Source organism: Podarcis cretensis (genome assembly GCF_951804945.1).
Source record: "Podarcis cretensis genome assembly, chromosome: 16".
NCBI lineage: Eukaryota > Metazoa > Chordata > Lepidosauria > Squamata > Lacertidae > Podarcis > Podarcis cretensis.
The window spans coordinates 8,735,787-8,750,463 of NC_137186.1; the positions used below are offsets into that span (position 1 = coordinate 8,735,787).

General features: G+C 46.5%; 1 protein-coding gene across 2 annotated transcripts in view; it reads right to left on the bottom strand.

Annotated features, from left to right (window-relative positions):
• The window catches only part of INTS3 (integrator complex subunit 3), a 94,503-nt gene that overhangs the window by 34,162 nt on the left and 45,664 nt on the right, over positions 1 to 14,677 (bottom strand). Inside the window, exons 11-16 of one of the 2 annotated variants that reach the window (XM_079957958.1) lie at positions 12,679 to 12,766; positions 11,268 to 11,347; positions 8,338 to 8,429; positions 6,932 to 7,038; positions 5,077 to 5,196; positions 3,982 to 4,111 (exon numbers count right to left, since the gene is read on the bottom strand). In XM_079957958.1, coding sequence (XP_079814084.1) covers positions 3,982 to 4,111; positions 5,077 to 5,196; positions 6,932 to 7,038; positions 8,338 to 8,429; positions 11,268 to 11,347; positions 12,679 to 12,766 — 617 coding nt within the window. Of the gene's footprint in view, positions 1 to 3,981; positions 4,112 to 5,076; positions 5,200 to 6,931; positions 7,039 to 8,337; positions 8,430 to 11,267; positions 11,348 to 12,678; positions 12,767 to 14,677 lie in introns of both variants that reach the window. The other variant, XM_079957957.1, reaches the window with a different exon arrangement.

The window sequence follows — 14,677 nt, forward strand, 5'->3', positions numbered from 1 at the left end:
AAGCTGGAGGCACGGCAGGGATTTGCTGAGGCCTGCCAACTAACAGCTGATATGCTCTTCTTACATCAGCCAGAGAGCATGGTGTGGAGAGTCCCAGGGGCCTGACAGAGCAGCTTTGAGGGCCGCATCTGGGCCCTGGGCCTGAGTTTCTCCACCCCCGCTATAAACGCTCATCTAAGTACAGTGGTACCTCGGGTTACAGACGCTTCAGGTTACAGACGCTTCAGGTTACAGACTCCGCTAACCCAGAAATAGTGCTTCAGGTTAAGAACTTTGCTTCAGGATGAGAACAGAAATTACGTGGCGGCGGTGCAGCGGCAGCAGGAGGCCCCATTAGCTAAAGTGGTGCTTCAGATTAAGAACAGTTTCAGGTTAAGAACGGACCTTCGGAACGAATTAAGTACATAACCAGAGGTACCACTCTATAATACATATTTGTACTCATTTTAATATTTCTTCATGGGTTTTTTTGGTTGTTGTTCATACAGTGGTACCTCGGTTGTCAAATGTAATCCGTTCCGGAAGACCATTTGACTTCCGAAACGTTCGACAACCGGGGCTCAAAGGGCGGTCAGCAAAGTCAGTGGAGAAAGAGGGAAAAAACCACACAGCGGAAGCCGTCCGACTTCCAAGGCGCATTCGAGAACGGAAGCAATTACTTCCGAATTTTCAGCGTTCGGGTTCCAAAACATTTGGGTTCCGAGACACTCGGAAACCGAGGTACCGCTGTGTATTGTTGCAAGCTGCACTGACATTTTTTATTGTCGTTTATTTTAAAGTAATCGTTTTATTGTGACATTTTTTTCGTATGGGATCAGGTTATCAGGCACATCTGTTTTGTCATTTTCTTCAGCTTGTAAACCGGCTTGTGAACAGCAGTATAGAAAGGTGCCATACAAATTAAAAGTGAAATGAAACGAAATCTAAGAACAGGATGAAAGAAGGATAAATCCTGCCCCTCTGAAAAAATGAACACTGCAGCAGATTCACACAAAGCTACGATCCAGCAAGAAGGGCCAAATGCCAGGGGGAAACAGGAATGCCTGAGCCAGGCACCCAAAGCCCTGTAATGATGTTGCCAGGCATATTTCCTTGGAGGGAGCATTAAACAGTAAAGTTTCCAGCAATTGCGCCTGTGAGGGTAGCCTTGAGAGCGCATGAGCAAGGTGATCTCATATGCAGGAAGTTGCCCACACACTTTAAAAGCTCCTCTGTGAACCCATAAAGGAGGCAACACTTATAATTTATTTTTTAATACGAAAGTCGAGAGCCTCGAAGATAAGACTGCATCACCAGCAGGGCCAGGGGCCAGAAGAAACTGCCCCACCTGCCACACAGAAACGAGCAGAGGACTAATTATATTGTACCTTAATGTGGATTTTAATTGCAACCAGTTTGGGCTAAAAAGCAAGGGCGTAAATGCAACTGGTGGGAGCCAGGATTAAAAGCAGACACACTAGAATCCATGGGACCTCTCTGTCTTCACTTGAAGCCTCGTCATTTGCAATGGGTCCGACGCTAATCAAGACCAGCAGTCAAGCAACGGGTCTCTCGAACCAGAGATCCCAGAGGGGCGGGGGAGTTTTGCTATCCCAAAAATTCTGAGGAGTGAAATTATCTCTACGGGAAGCACATAGCAGCATGGAGAGATTGGCAAATGGCAGGGATCTGGCCCAACGTCTCCCTGCAAGCAGCCAAGTCTCTCCCCGCCCCCGCGCCCCGCCCCTTTGCCACGGGTCTCCCTCCTCCCACCCAGCCATAAAGAAAGGAGAAAAAATCCCAAAAAACACAAATATGCATCCTGCAGACTCTGCGGAAAACAAACCTATTAAATGCACTTAGTCATGACATGCAAAATTAATGGGAAGTGCAGGGCCAAAAGCCTCCTGCTCCAAAATCCCAGCTGTGTGCCGCCCGATTCCAAGGAGAGGGCGGACTGATTCTGCACTCATCCTTCTTGAGCAATATCTACGAATGGCACTCTGGGAAGGAGAAAACTGGGAGGTCCCAGGTCTTGTGGGGAGAGGGAAGGGAAACATGGCTGAGACAATTACACACACACACACACACACACACACACACAGCCTGCCTTGGTGGTCTTAGGAAAGCTGCTTCCCCGAGCAGCCAACTCCGCAGGGTTGTCGTGAGGGCACGGGAGGAAAGGGTTGACACAGAGAGCCTGCCTTTAACGCTGACTAATGCTATGGGATGCAGGTGGCGCTGTGGGTTAAAGCCTCAGCGCCTAGGGCTTGCCGATCGAAAGGTCGGCGGTTCGAATCCCTGCGGCGGGGTGCGCTCCCGCTGCTCGGTCCCAGCGCCTGCCAACCTAGCAGTTCGAAAGCACCTCCGGGTGCAAGTAGATAAATAGGGACCGCTTACCAGCGGGAAGGTAAACGGCGTTTCCGTGTGCAGCTCTGGCTCGCCAGAGCAGCGATGTCACGCTGGCCACGTGACCCGGAAGTGTCTCCGGACAGCGCTGGCCCCTGGCCTCTTAAGTGAGATGGGCGCACAACCCCAGAGTCTGTCAAGACTGGCCCGTACGGGCAGGGGTACCTTTACCTTTACCTTTTAATGCTATGGGAGTCCTAGTAACAAACAGCAGTAATACATGCCCAGGACTGACAATAAGCTGTTTGACAGTGGAATGGTCTCCCTCGGGAGGTTGTGGACTCTCCTTCCTTGGGGGGGTTTTATAAGCAGAGGTTGGGTGGCCGTCTGTCGTGGATGCTTTAGCTGAGATTCCTGCACTGCAGGGGGTTGGACTAGAAATCAGTGTTTCCCAACCCTGGGTCTCCAGCTGCTTTTGGACTACAGTTCCCATCATCCCTGACCACTGGTCTTGCTAGCTAGGGATGATGGGAGTTGTAGTGCAAAAACAGCTGGAGACCCAAGGTTGGGAAACACTGGACTAGATGACCCGGGGTCTCTTCCAACTCTATAATTATGTGATTCCATCACTAGTGACTGGGAAGTCACATCAAGGCTAGAAATGGCACCCAAGAGGCCCAGCTGGAGAAGGCTTGTTCCCGCACAAAATGATGGAGAGGGCAGGAAGGAATGAAGTTTGGGGGCGGGACTGTTCGGTGGTCATGTAGGGAGGGCGATAAGCTTTAAAAGGAACAGGGAGGGACAGAGAGGCACTGCAGTTTAGGGTTCAAAAATTCATGTTTTGTCACCAAACGCTCGCTCGGGCAAGTCACACGCTCTCAATATACCGTATTTTTCGCTCTATAAAATGCACTTTTCCCCTCCTAAAAAGTAAGGGGAAATGTGTGTGCATCTTATGGGGCGAATGCAGGCTGCGCAGCTATCGCTGAAGCCAGGAGAGTGAGAGGAATCAGTGTGCTCCGATCCCTCTCGCTCTCCTGGCTTCAGCGATAGCCACGCAAAGCCTATTGCTGCGCTCCTCCCGCCGCGCTCAGGAGGCTTTGTGTTGCTTTTGCTGAAGCTTTGCTGAAGAGGCACTGCCCAGAGAGGGAAAGCTGCGCAGCGCCCCTTCAGCAAAGCGGCAGGAGAAACGGAGCCACTTCCCTTTCTCCTCCCGCTTTACTGGGGAGGCACTGTGCAGAAAGGGAGAGAATATTTTTTTTTCTTGTTCTCCTCCTCTAAAACTAGGTGCGTCTTATGTTCGGGTGCGTCTTAGAGAGCGAAAAATACAGGAAGCTGATTAGTGAGTTAAGAGAAAAAGCCCTAGACCTGGGAAAGGGAACCTCAACATCCATCATCACCTCTGACCGCAGCCTCTGCTGGCTGCTGAGAGTTGAAGTCCAGCTGCATCAGGAGGGGACACAGATACCAGTCTCTGGGAAACACAGGTGGGCTTCCCATTGAGAGATCTGGTCCATGACAGGAAAAGCAGGGTGCTGGGCTGGCTGGGCTGCTGGCCGGATCCAGCAGACTCGTCTTCTGTTTTTGGGTGTCTGCCCACAACTCTGCCCTACGTAACCACATGCTCCTCAGACCCACAGCCTCTGTACTGACCTCCCCTTCTGCAGCACGAGGACTTTGTCCTTGAGGGTCTCGTCCAACTGGTCCAGGAAAGGCGTGATGTCCACCGGCTCTTCTACGATGGCCTCTTTGATCGGGTGGAACCGGAACTCCCGCTTTTTCCCTGCGAGGGAGGGAGGAACGCCAAGCCGGGTTCAGAGACAACGAGGCCACAGAAATACACACGAGAAACATTAAGCCTCGCTTAACCAGAAAGGCGGATTCCGCAGGGATATTTGCTTGCGGGATTCCCAGAGGTTGGCCCCTGTGACAATAGGATGCTGGACCAGGTAAGTGTTTGGTCTGATCCCACAGCCAGACTTTTCTGATGCACTTATCCTGCCTCCCTGCATATTCAAGGAGTCGAACCCCAAACAAGGAATGCCCTCATTCTGTCAGTGGGATAGCGGGAGAACACATTCAAAAGGAAGCCAGACATTCTCAATGTTTTGGGCTTAGATCTTAGACTTCAGTTCTTGCTGGTACAACAACCCCTCCCCACATATGTGGGGCCGGACTTGAAAGGCACAAAAGACCTCTCAGAAACCGCAGACAAGAGTCACCAAGCAAGCCAGCACAAAATGCGAGAGAGCAAACCGCTCAACCAGGTTTGTCCTCTTTAGCCGTGGTTATGCATTTCTTTCTGAACACCTAAACCATGGTTAAGGAGTGGATGAAAACGATGCTCTCAAATGGCTTTGGCCTATGCCCTGGTTTGTGTTAACCATGGTTGAGTGTTGCGCAGAGCAAACCATGGTTTAGATAAGGCTTCTTTTCCTCTCTCTCTGCCCTAAACATGCCCGCTGGGGAACAGGCGTGGTTTGGAATCTTAAACCAGGGATTCATTCAACATTTAGGTTAAGACCCAAACTATAGTTTGCAGAAACCATTGTTGCTGTTGTTCTTGTGTTTGCCCAGGGCCACAGTTGGCTGGAAACAGACTCCTTGAAAAACAAGACCGTGTGTGAGCGTGGCGGCTCCTCCTCTGTTGCATTTGCAAGAACCTTTCCACATGGACCACACAACTGCGTCCCAGGGAGCAAGAAAGTTGTGCGGACGCAGGGCAACTTTTGCTGAAGACTTCCTCACCTTTGCTGTTCAAGTCTTCTTCGTCGTCGCTGAAGGCGGCCTCTGCGTTGTCGTAGCAACTGTCATCTTTGTCGGACATGTGATTGTCCATCTCCATGGAAACCGGCTCCTCAATTTTCACTGCTAGGAGGAACGCAAAGAGAAGTGGCTGAGAGTGGGGCAAGGAATGCTGGCTTCCCAGAAGCTGTTTTGTCCTGTTCCACGCTGCAAGGCTTTCGTTTAGTGGTAGAGCGTCTGCTTTGCACACAGAAGGTCCCCGGTTCAATACCCGGCATCTCCAGGAAGGACTAGGAATTATCCCGCTCAAATTCCCGGAGAGCTGCTGCCGGTCAGTGTTGACAGTATGAGCTAGAATGGACCAAAGGCCAGACCTAGTATAAGTCAGCTTCTCCTATGGAAAGCTGCCCTCCCCCCAGCCCCGACTTCAATGTAATTTTCAGAGGCACTTGCCCAATTCTGAGCCACACCACTGCTCCACCTAGTCCAGTGCTGTCTACTCAGGCTGGCAGCAGCCCTCCAAGATTGTGCATCAAATTAATAATAAATAATAATAATAATAATAATTTATACCTCGCCCATCTGGCTGGGTTTCCCCAGCCACTCTGGGCGGCTTCCAACAAACACTAAAATACAATAACCTATTAAACATTTAAAGCTTCCCTAAACACTGCTGCCTTCAGACGTCTTCCAAAAGTTTGGTAGTTATTTTTCTCTTTGACATCTGGTGGGAGGGCGTTCCACAGGGCGGGCGCCACTACCGAGAAGGCCCTCTGCCTGGTTCCCTGTAACTTGGCTTCTCACAGCAAGGGAACCGCCAGAAGGCCCTGGGCACTGGACCTCAGAGTCCGGGTAGAACGATGGGGATGGATGAAGACGCTCCTTCAGGTATACTGGACTGAGGCCGTTTAGGGCCTTAAAGGTCAGCACAATGAAACAGGGACCGTAGACCACAAAGAACAGGTGCCATGAATCTATTTGTTCTGTCCTTAAGCTGCCCCCCAACTCTCAGCTGTTTGGCAGGTGGTTTTACCCTTCATCAGGAATGGGCCACCCCTGGACGGCTTTCCTTCGCACCCATGGGTATTGTAAGCAGCATGGCCTGGCATTAAATGGCTCGTATTGTCGTGTGAATCCGGAACGTGGTTGATTTGCGTTGGCCAAATAAGGAAGTTGTAAGCCAGAAATAAACTGAGGTTTGTTCTTGGCCTATTCCTGGGCTACTGCTCTGGGCTCACCACAAGACCACAAGTGAGGTGGGAGAGATGTTGATAGTTAAGCCACAGTTTTAAAACAAACTATGGATTAGTGCATGGATAGGCAAACTAAAGTCCTGGGGCCGGATCCGGCCCAATCACCTTCTAAATCCGGCCAGCGGATGGTCCGGAAATCAGCATATTTTTACATGAGTAGAATGTGTCCTTTTATTTAAAATGCATCTCTGGATTATTTGTGGGGCATAGGAATTCGTTCACTATTTTCAAAATATAGTCCGGCCCACCACATGCTCTGAGGGACGGTGGATCGGCCCCCTGCTGAAAAAGTTCGCTGACCCCTGGGTTAGTGCAACATGCTTTTGCTTCAACAGAGCCACATAGCTCCTGCCCGGAACTTTCAGTCACGACATCTAATACATGATCCCTGATTGGCCGGGGAACTCAACGCCTACCGGATGTTGCTGGACTACAACTCCCATCATCCCCCAGACACTGGGCATGCCGGCTGTTGGCAGTCGGGTTCTGCATCCCTGACGGACTGCCTTTCTTAGTAATTCCTTAGGATGCTGATAGGCTATGCTGAGGCAGCCCTGAAGGTGTCGTATAATTCAACCCCCTCCACCTGTCTGCCTCAATTCTACCTTCGACGGGAGGCGAAGGGGAACTGCAGAACTCTGGAAATTTCTCTCTCAGCATGGCCCGGAGCTCTTTATCCAGCTTTGGGTTGTCAAAAAGTGGAGCCAGGTGCCTGCAAAAAACGGAGAGTGATAGTGGTGAAGAAACATGCAATGCTTTATTTATTACGTTCATATCCCACCTTTCCAACCAAAGGAGCCCAGGAATCAGGGTGAATAAAAATCAATGATTTTTTTAAAAAAAACAACCCCCAAAAAACCCATTTTTTAAAATTTAAAACAATTTTTTTTAATTTAAATTGGATATTTAAAATAAAATGCTTTTGGAGGAAAAAATGTTTCTAAAGACAGTTTTCTATTTAAGTTATAGTCCAAAGGCTATTCATCAGGAAATAAGGATTTGTTTTTCATGTGTGCTGCAACTCCGTCTAAGTTGGTTTTTTTTTAAAAAAATGTTTAACCACATCAGTTAACAAACATGGATACATATGCTATAATGTTACTGTTTTAGTTCCATAAATTGTTCAAATTGTTATTAAGGAAATGAAGTACAGCAGAAAAGCTGTCCAAATATAAACAGTTAACTTATTAAACCCCACAATAATTTCATAATTATCTATGTATTTCTAATAGTATAAGCAAATCAGTAATTTCTGATATACCGTATTTTTCGCTCTATAAGACGCACCAGACCACAAGACGCACCTAGTTTTTGGAGGAGGAAAACAAGAAAACAAATATTCTGAATCTCAAGCCAGAACAGCAAGAGGGATCGCCGCGCAGTGAAAGCAGCAATCCCTCTTGCTGTTCTGGCTTCTGTGATAGCTGCGCAGCCTTCATTCGCTCCATAAGACGCACACACATTTCCCTTTACTTTTTAGTAGGGGAAAAGTGAGTCTTATAGAGCAAAAAATACGGTAACTGTAAAAACTACTCTGGAAAAATGAAACCTTCATCTGGTTGTAAATATTAAGATTATACCAGCAGGTATGTCTTTCGGTAAAAAAAGAAGATTTAAATGAAGTCTTACTGACTAGTGATTTAAATTGATTTGATTTAAATCAAATCCACCTGCCAGAAATAAACGCAGCAAAACATTAGAATCATGGAACCGAAAGGGACCACAGGGGTCATCAAGTCCAACCCGCTATGAATCAGGAATATTTTGCCCAACGTGGGGCTTGAACCCACGGCCCCCAAGATCAGGAATCTCATGCTCTACCAACTGAGCTATCCACAGGGGCTAATTAAGTTAGGCAGGGAGCAGCTGGAACCCTGGCCCATTGGAAACCTAAGGTTCCTTGGTGACAGAAGCAGTCAGCCTCTGGAGGGAACTGGTGGCTTGAGGACTGGCAGGGAGATTGGGGTCTCATGTCTGTGCCAATAGCTCAGAAAACTGGCCGTCTCCTTACGCCAGGACTCGCTTCTCCACGATGTGGGTGAGGGAGTTGAAGACTCCTTGCCGCACGTGGGCCTCCAACGTGGGGTAAAAATTAGGAATGATCTGAAAAGAAGGAGAGAAAAAAATTCATTTTATTTACGAGATTTTTTACAACCTCCCCAGTAAAGAACGTATGAAGAGTTTCAAGAAGTGGCAGAAAGATATATCTAAATTTATCTGGCAGGGCAAAAAGCCCAGAATAAAATTTAAGATACTTACTGATGCAAAAGAAAGAGGGGGGTTTGCCCTGCCGGATTTGAGACTGTACTATGAATCGGCAGCTTTCTGCTGGTTGAAAGATTGGCTACTTCTTGAGAATGCAGATATTCTGGATTTGGAAGGATTTGATAATAGGTTTGGTTGGCATGCATATTTATGGTATGACAAGGTTAAAGTTCACAAGGGTTTCAAAAACCATATTGTTAGGAAAGCATTATATAATGTTTGGATTCGGTACAAGGATTTGTTGGAAAATAAAACTCCTAGGTGGTTATCACCTATGGAGGCTAAGGAGGTGAAGAAACTTAACATGGAATCCAAATGGCCGAAATATTCTGAAATCTTAGAACAGGAAAGTGGTGAATTTAAATTACAGAGTTTTGAGAAATTGAAGCCCAAGGTGCGAGATTGGCTTCATTATTACCAAATAATGGAAACTTTTAAACAAGACAGGAAAATTGGCTTCCAGGTGGAGAAATCGAAATTGGAAACAGAATTGTTAGAACCCAATACTAAGAATGTATCAAGAATGTACAATTTGTTGCTGAAGTGGAATACAATAGATGAGACAGTTAAATCAGCCATGATTAAATGGGCACAGGACATTGGTCATGACATTATGTTTGTTGACTGGGAACAGTTATGGACCACCGGTATTAAATTCACGGCATGTAATGCTCTAAGAGAAAATATTATGAAAATGATTTACAGGTGGTACATGACCCCAGTCAAACTTGCAAAGATTTATCATTTGCCCAATAATAAATGTTGGAAATGTAATGAGACTGAAGGTACCTTCTTTCACCTTTGGTGGACCTGCCCAAAGATTAAAGCCTTTTGGGAAATGATCTATAATGAAATTAAGAAGGTACTCAAATGTACTTTTCATAAGTACATTTCTCTTGGGCATTTCTCTTGGGCATGGTCGGCCAATTGGTGTCAAGGAAGGATAGGACTTTTTTTATGTACGCCACTACAGCAGCAAGGATCCTTCTAGCAAAGTATTGGAAGACACAAGAACTCCCCACACTGGAAGAATGGCAGACGAAAGTGATTGACTTTATGGGATTGGCAGAAATGACTGGCAGAATCCGCGACCAAGAGAAAGAGACGGTGGAGGAAGATTGGAAGAAATTCAAAGCTTATCTTAAGAACTGTTACAATATTGATGAGTGTTAAAATGTCAAGGGGAAGGAAGATGCAGAATTACAGCCGAAAATGTTTGATGATTTAAGGTAAAATTGAGAAAGATAACAAATTTAAATTTAATTGGCTAAAATGGTTGCTAAAAAATTGTAAAATAAGGATGTAAAAAGGGTGAGGTATGGGGAAGTCCGAGAAAGGAGGCTTATGAAAATGAGGTTAAGAACCTATATTTGTGTGCTTGTTTGTATTTGTCGATGTTTTTATGTTGTTGTGGTTGTTTTGTTTTAAAATTGGAAAACTAATAAAAATTATTATAAAAAAAAAAGAACGTATGAAGAACCCAGACCAGGTGCCCAACTAGTCCAGCATCCTGTTCTCACGTTCGCCAACCAGATGAGAAACCGTCACGCAGGAACCTGAGCAAAAGAACAACTCTCCCCTCCTTGGATTTCCAGTTGCTGCTATTTCAAAAGCATCACTCCCTCTGACCGTGCAGGCAGAGCACAGCTATCACGGCTAGCAGCCATTGATTAAAACAATGAAGCAAAGCAAAGATTGCATGTAGAATCATGGACGACCGAAGTGGTGTCACAAAGGCAGCACAAATCTCAAAGGCCAAAGACTGGTGACTGGGAGTGGCCACTGGGACCATGTAACACGGGTCCTGAAAGGCGTACATTGGCTCCCAGTACATTTCTGAGTGCAATTCAGAGTGTTGGTGCTGGAATTTAAAGTCCTCAACGGCCCTGTATACCTGAAGGGGAGTCTCCTCACCCATTGTTCAGCCTGCACACTGAGGTCCAGCTCTGAGGGACTTCTGGTGGTTCCCTGCCTGAGAGAAGCGAAGGTACAGGCAACCAGGCAGTAGGTAGTAGTAGCGCCCGTCCTGTGGAACGCCCTCCCATCAGATGTCAAGGAAATAAACAACTATCTGACTTTTAGAAGACATCTGAAGGCAGCCCTGTATCGGGAAGCTTTTAACGTCTGATGTTTTGCTGTGCTTTTTATATTCTGCTGGAAGCTGCCCGGAGTGGCTGGAGCAACCCAGTCAGATGGACAGAATAGCAACAACAACAATAAATTGATATGCCATCCGTAGGGCTGCCTTCAGATGTCTTCTCAAAGTCGTATAGTTGTTTATCTCCTTGACATCTGAAGGGAGGGCGTTCCGCAGGGAGGGTGCCACTACCGAGAAGGCCCTCTGCCTGGTTCCCTGTTCTCCGGGATGAACAAATATTAGGATAGGATAAAAGAGAAGCATCGTCAGCAAGAGAGAAAATATATAATGGAGACACATTGGCTGCCTCTGTGGGTGCTTTAATGGGGGACCTGTGGCCTGCCAGGTGTTGCTGGACTACAACTCCCATCACCCCTGACCATTCGCCATGCTGGCTGGGGCTGATGGGAAATGTAGTCCAATCAGGAGGCCACTGCTTTACTCTACTAGGGATCTGACTTTGAAATGAGGCCAAGGGTGGACCACACATCACCTTGACTACCATCAGATGTCCTGGGGTGGGGTGGGTGAAGGCTTACCCGACACATGAAGTCCAGCAGAGTGGCGGTGATGGCCGGGTGAGGTTTCATGGAATGGTGCATGACTAGGATGGCTGGCTCTGCAAAGGAAAAGAACAGCCGGCGTTACATTTGAGGAGTCAAATATAAAGGCTTAATTCTTTTCTGAACACCGCTGCCTGTATTAGAAGCACAAAGGGCTGGCGGTTTTGCTCACGTCAATATTTAGGGCACAGGGTAAACATAATCAGTTTCAACATGGAATGAAAATACAGTGGTGCCCCGCAAGACGAATGCCTCGCAAGACGAAAAACTCGCTAGACGAAAGAGTTTTCCGTTTTTTGAGTCGTTCCGCAAGACGAATTTCCCTATGGGCTTGCTTCGCAAGACGAAACATCTTGCGAGTTCTTGCGAGTTTGTTTCCTTTTTCTTAAAGCCGCTAAGCCGCTAAGCCGTTAATAGCCGTGCTTCACAAGACGAAAAAACCGCAAGACGAAGAGACTCGCGGAACGGATTAATTTCATCTTGCGAGGCACCACTGTAGTGAACTAGATAAGCAAGTACCGTACTTTTCTGTGTATAAGATGCCCCCATGTATAAGACGCCCCCTATTTTTTTTGGGGGGGGGACTCAAAATTAAGAAAATGTGCGGAGATTGAGCTTTTTTGGGGGCGGGGGAGATTGCTCACCCGCCTGGCCAATGCTGCCACTAGCACATGTAGCAAAAGCCAAAAATCGTCTGCCGCCAATCACCTGCCCAATTGCCGCAACAGCCAATTGCAGCCTCCAATCACCAGAAAAACCACCACTGACAATCACCCGTCCCCACTCTGAACTACCTATGTATAAGACGACCTCAATTTTTGAACATTATTTTAATGGGGGGAAACCTCGTCTTATAGACAGAAAAGTATGGTATATGCCCTTCCCGGAGCTACAATTCCCAGAGCGGATTAACAATCAATCCCTCTTCCCAGGCACCTCTGGGAACTGTAGGGGAACGGGGTGCATGTCTGCTACCAATACTCAGCACCCTTAAACTACAATTCCCAGGATTCTTTGCAGGGGGAGGGAGTCATGGTTGTTAACATGGTACCATAGCGCTTCAAATGTACAGCACAGATGGGATGGGGGTCATGTTTGGCTTTTTAAGTTGTTTTGGGTGGCTTCCTATGGAAAAAGAGACAAATACCTAATAAAATAATAATAATAATAATAATAATAATAATAATAATAATAGCTGTTTTTAAGGATGATGTTGATAATGATAATTTAGAGAAGGTGACAACATTTGCTACGCATCCCTTGGAAGCCACTTGCAACAACCTTCCCGTTCTAGATTGGGCTGGAAAGAGGCAGGAACCTAGTTGTGTGAGAGAGAAGGGACACAAGCAGCCGCAAGGAAGAGAGAAAGGAAAGGACTTCTCTGTACCGATGTTCATGATGCTGTCCTTCTCGGGGTTGAAGAATAGCCAGTCGTAGAACAAGGCCAGCTTGGCGTTGGAGGCAGCAACGTTGGACTGGAAGGGGTGGAAAAGAGAGACTATGAAGACAACTGCGACACCTGTTTCGTCTGAGCCTGCCAGATCAGCTGCACAGTGTGGAGGGCCTGAGGGAGCAATCCTGGGTCCCAGAAATTAAATTCCCCCTCTATGGCCAGCGCTAAAGGCTGCAGAGCTAGACGGTTAGTTCTTTTGTTTCCCCTTTCAGCTTTTTATATTCACATTATTTCCATACACTCCAAACATTTTTCATGTATACAGGACTGGGATTATACAAACCCCTCACACTTCCCCCCACCCCCACTGGTTTCCATATTTTACCCTCTTTTCTTGCATATACAGTGGCACCTTAGTTTAAGAATAGCTTAGTTTATGAACGACTTGGATTAAGAACAGTGTTTCGGTCTCTTGGGATTTCTTCTCCTGTTAAGCCTAGTTAAAAAGCTTCTGGTTTTTTTAGTAAACGTTATCTTTTTTCAATTCATTATATATCATTTCCCAGAAGCCCTTTACATGACCACCACATATCCTTACATTTCCAATAAACACACAAGACATAACCGGCTGTACTTTTGAATAAATATGGTATACTGTTCATTGTATCAATTGTAGATCTCAACGGAAGTACAGCCGCTGACGTCTTGTGTGTTTATTGAGTATGTTTCACGTAACCATAGGTTTGTTGTTTTGCTATCCTTACATTTCCAGCATAACTTAGATGGATTTTTGTACATTTTTGCCAACTTTACGGTTAGTTATTGGAGATGCAGGGACAACACTTGCACACATCCCACAGGGCTTGTTTCTGTTTCAGGATAAGTGATGCTGCTGCGGAACAAGGATGTGCAGCCGCTTATTCACCCTTCTCCAATTGCCAGCTGAGCTAAGCCCCAGTTGCCTTGAGGGCAGCCACCAAGACGGCAGAGCCTGGGCCTCGGGAAACCACACCGGAGTTACCTTCAGAGTTTGTGAAAGTAAAAAAATGCTCAAAGGGTTTAATAGTTTTCATGAGTGGTGCCAAAACAAGCCCCTCTCCTTTCCGGCAATGTTGGGAAAGAGGTTTACTTATTTAAAATGCCCTCGGCGAGGACACTGTGTCGCCGAGTCTGACTCAATGCTCAAGGGAATGCATCAGGCGATGTCTGATGATGTCATTGCGTCAGGCATGGTGGCATCATGACATCACACACACACATTCACATGATCTCAGACAGATCCTGGATCCTGCATTGCTTGTGCTGTCGATTTTTCATACTTTTTTTAATGTGGTTATTTCTACGGATGGTATTGTTCTAATTTATTTATTTCTCATAAGTTTTATTGAAGTTTTGTTAAGCCGCTCAGAGGATCAATGGATGGGGGGAAGCGACCGAATAGAAGAAGTAAAATAAACAGTGCAGGAAGGAATAAGAGTTGGAGGAAGGGAGACACACACCTCCGAACGGCACTGTGAAAGGTGGCTATTCACATATAAGTGAGTCTTTTGTTTCCAAGGGAAAAAAAATCTACTCTTGAGCAAACTGGGCTGCTTTCCACAGAAAAACCAGAGTTGGCAGGAATCAAGGGCAGCCTCATCCCCAAAAACTGGACAGGAGTGAGGCCTGTAAGGGCTGGAAAGATTCAAAACTATCACACAGAACATCTCTGCCTGGTGACTAAATCTATTTATTTTTATTTAAACAACTGATATACCACTTAACCACAATGGTTTCCAAGTGGTTTACCAAAGTACAGTGGTACCTCAGGTTACATACGCTTCAGGTTACAAACGCTTCAAGTTATAGAATCCGCTAACCCAGAAATAGCGCTTCAGGTTAAGAACTTTGCTTCAGGATGAGAACAGAAATTATGCTCCGGTGGCGCAGCAGCAGCAGGAGGCCCCATTAGCTAAAGTGGTGCTTCAGGTTAAGAACAGTTTCAGGTTAAGAA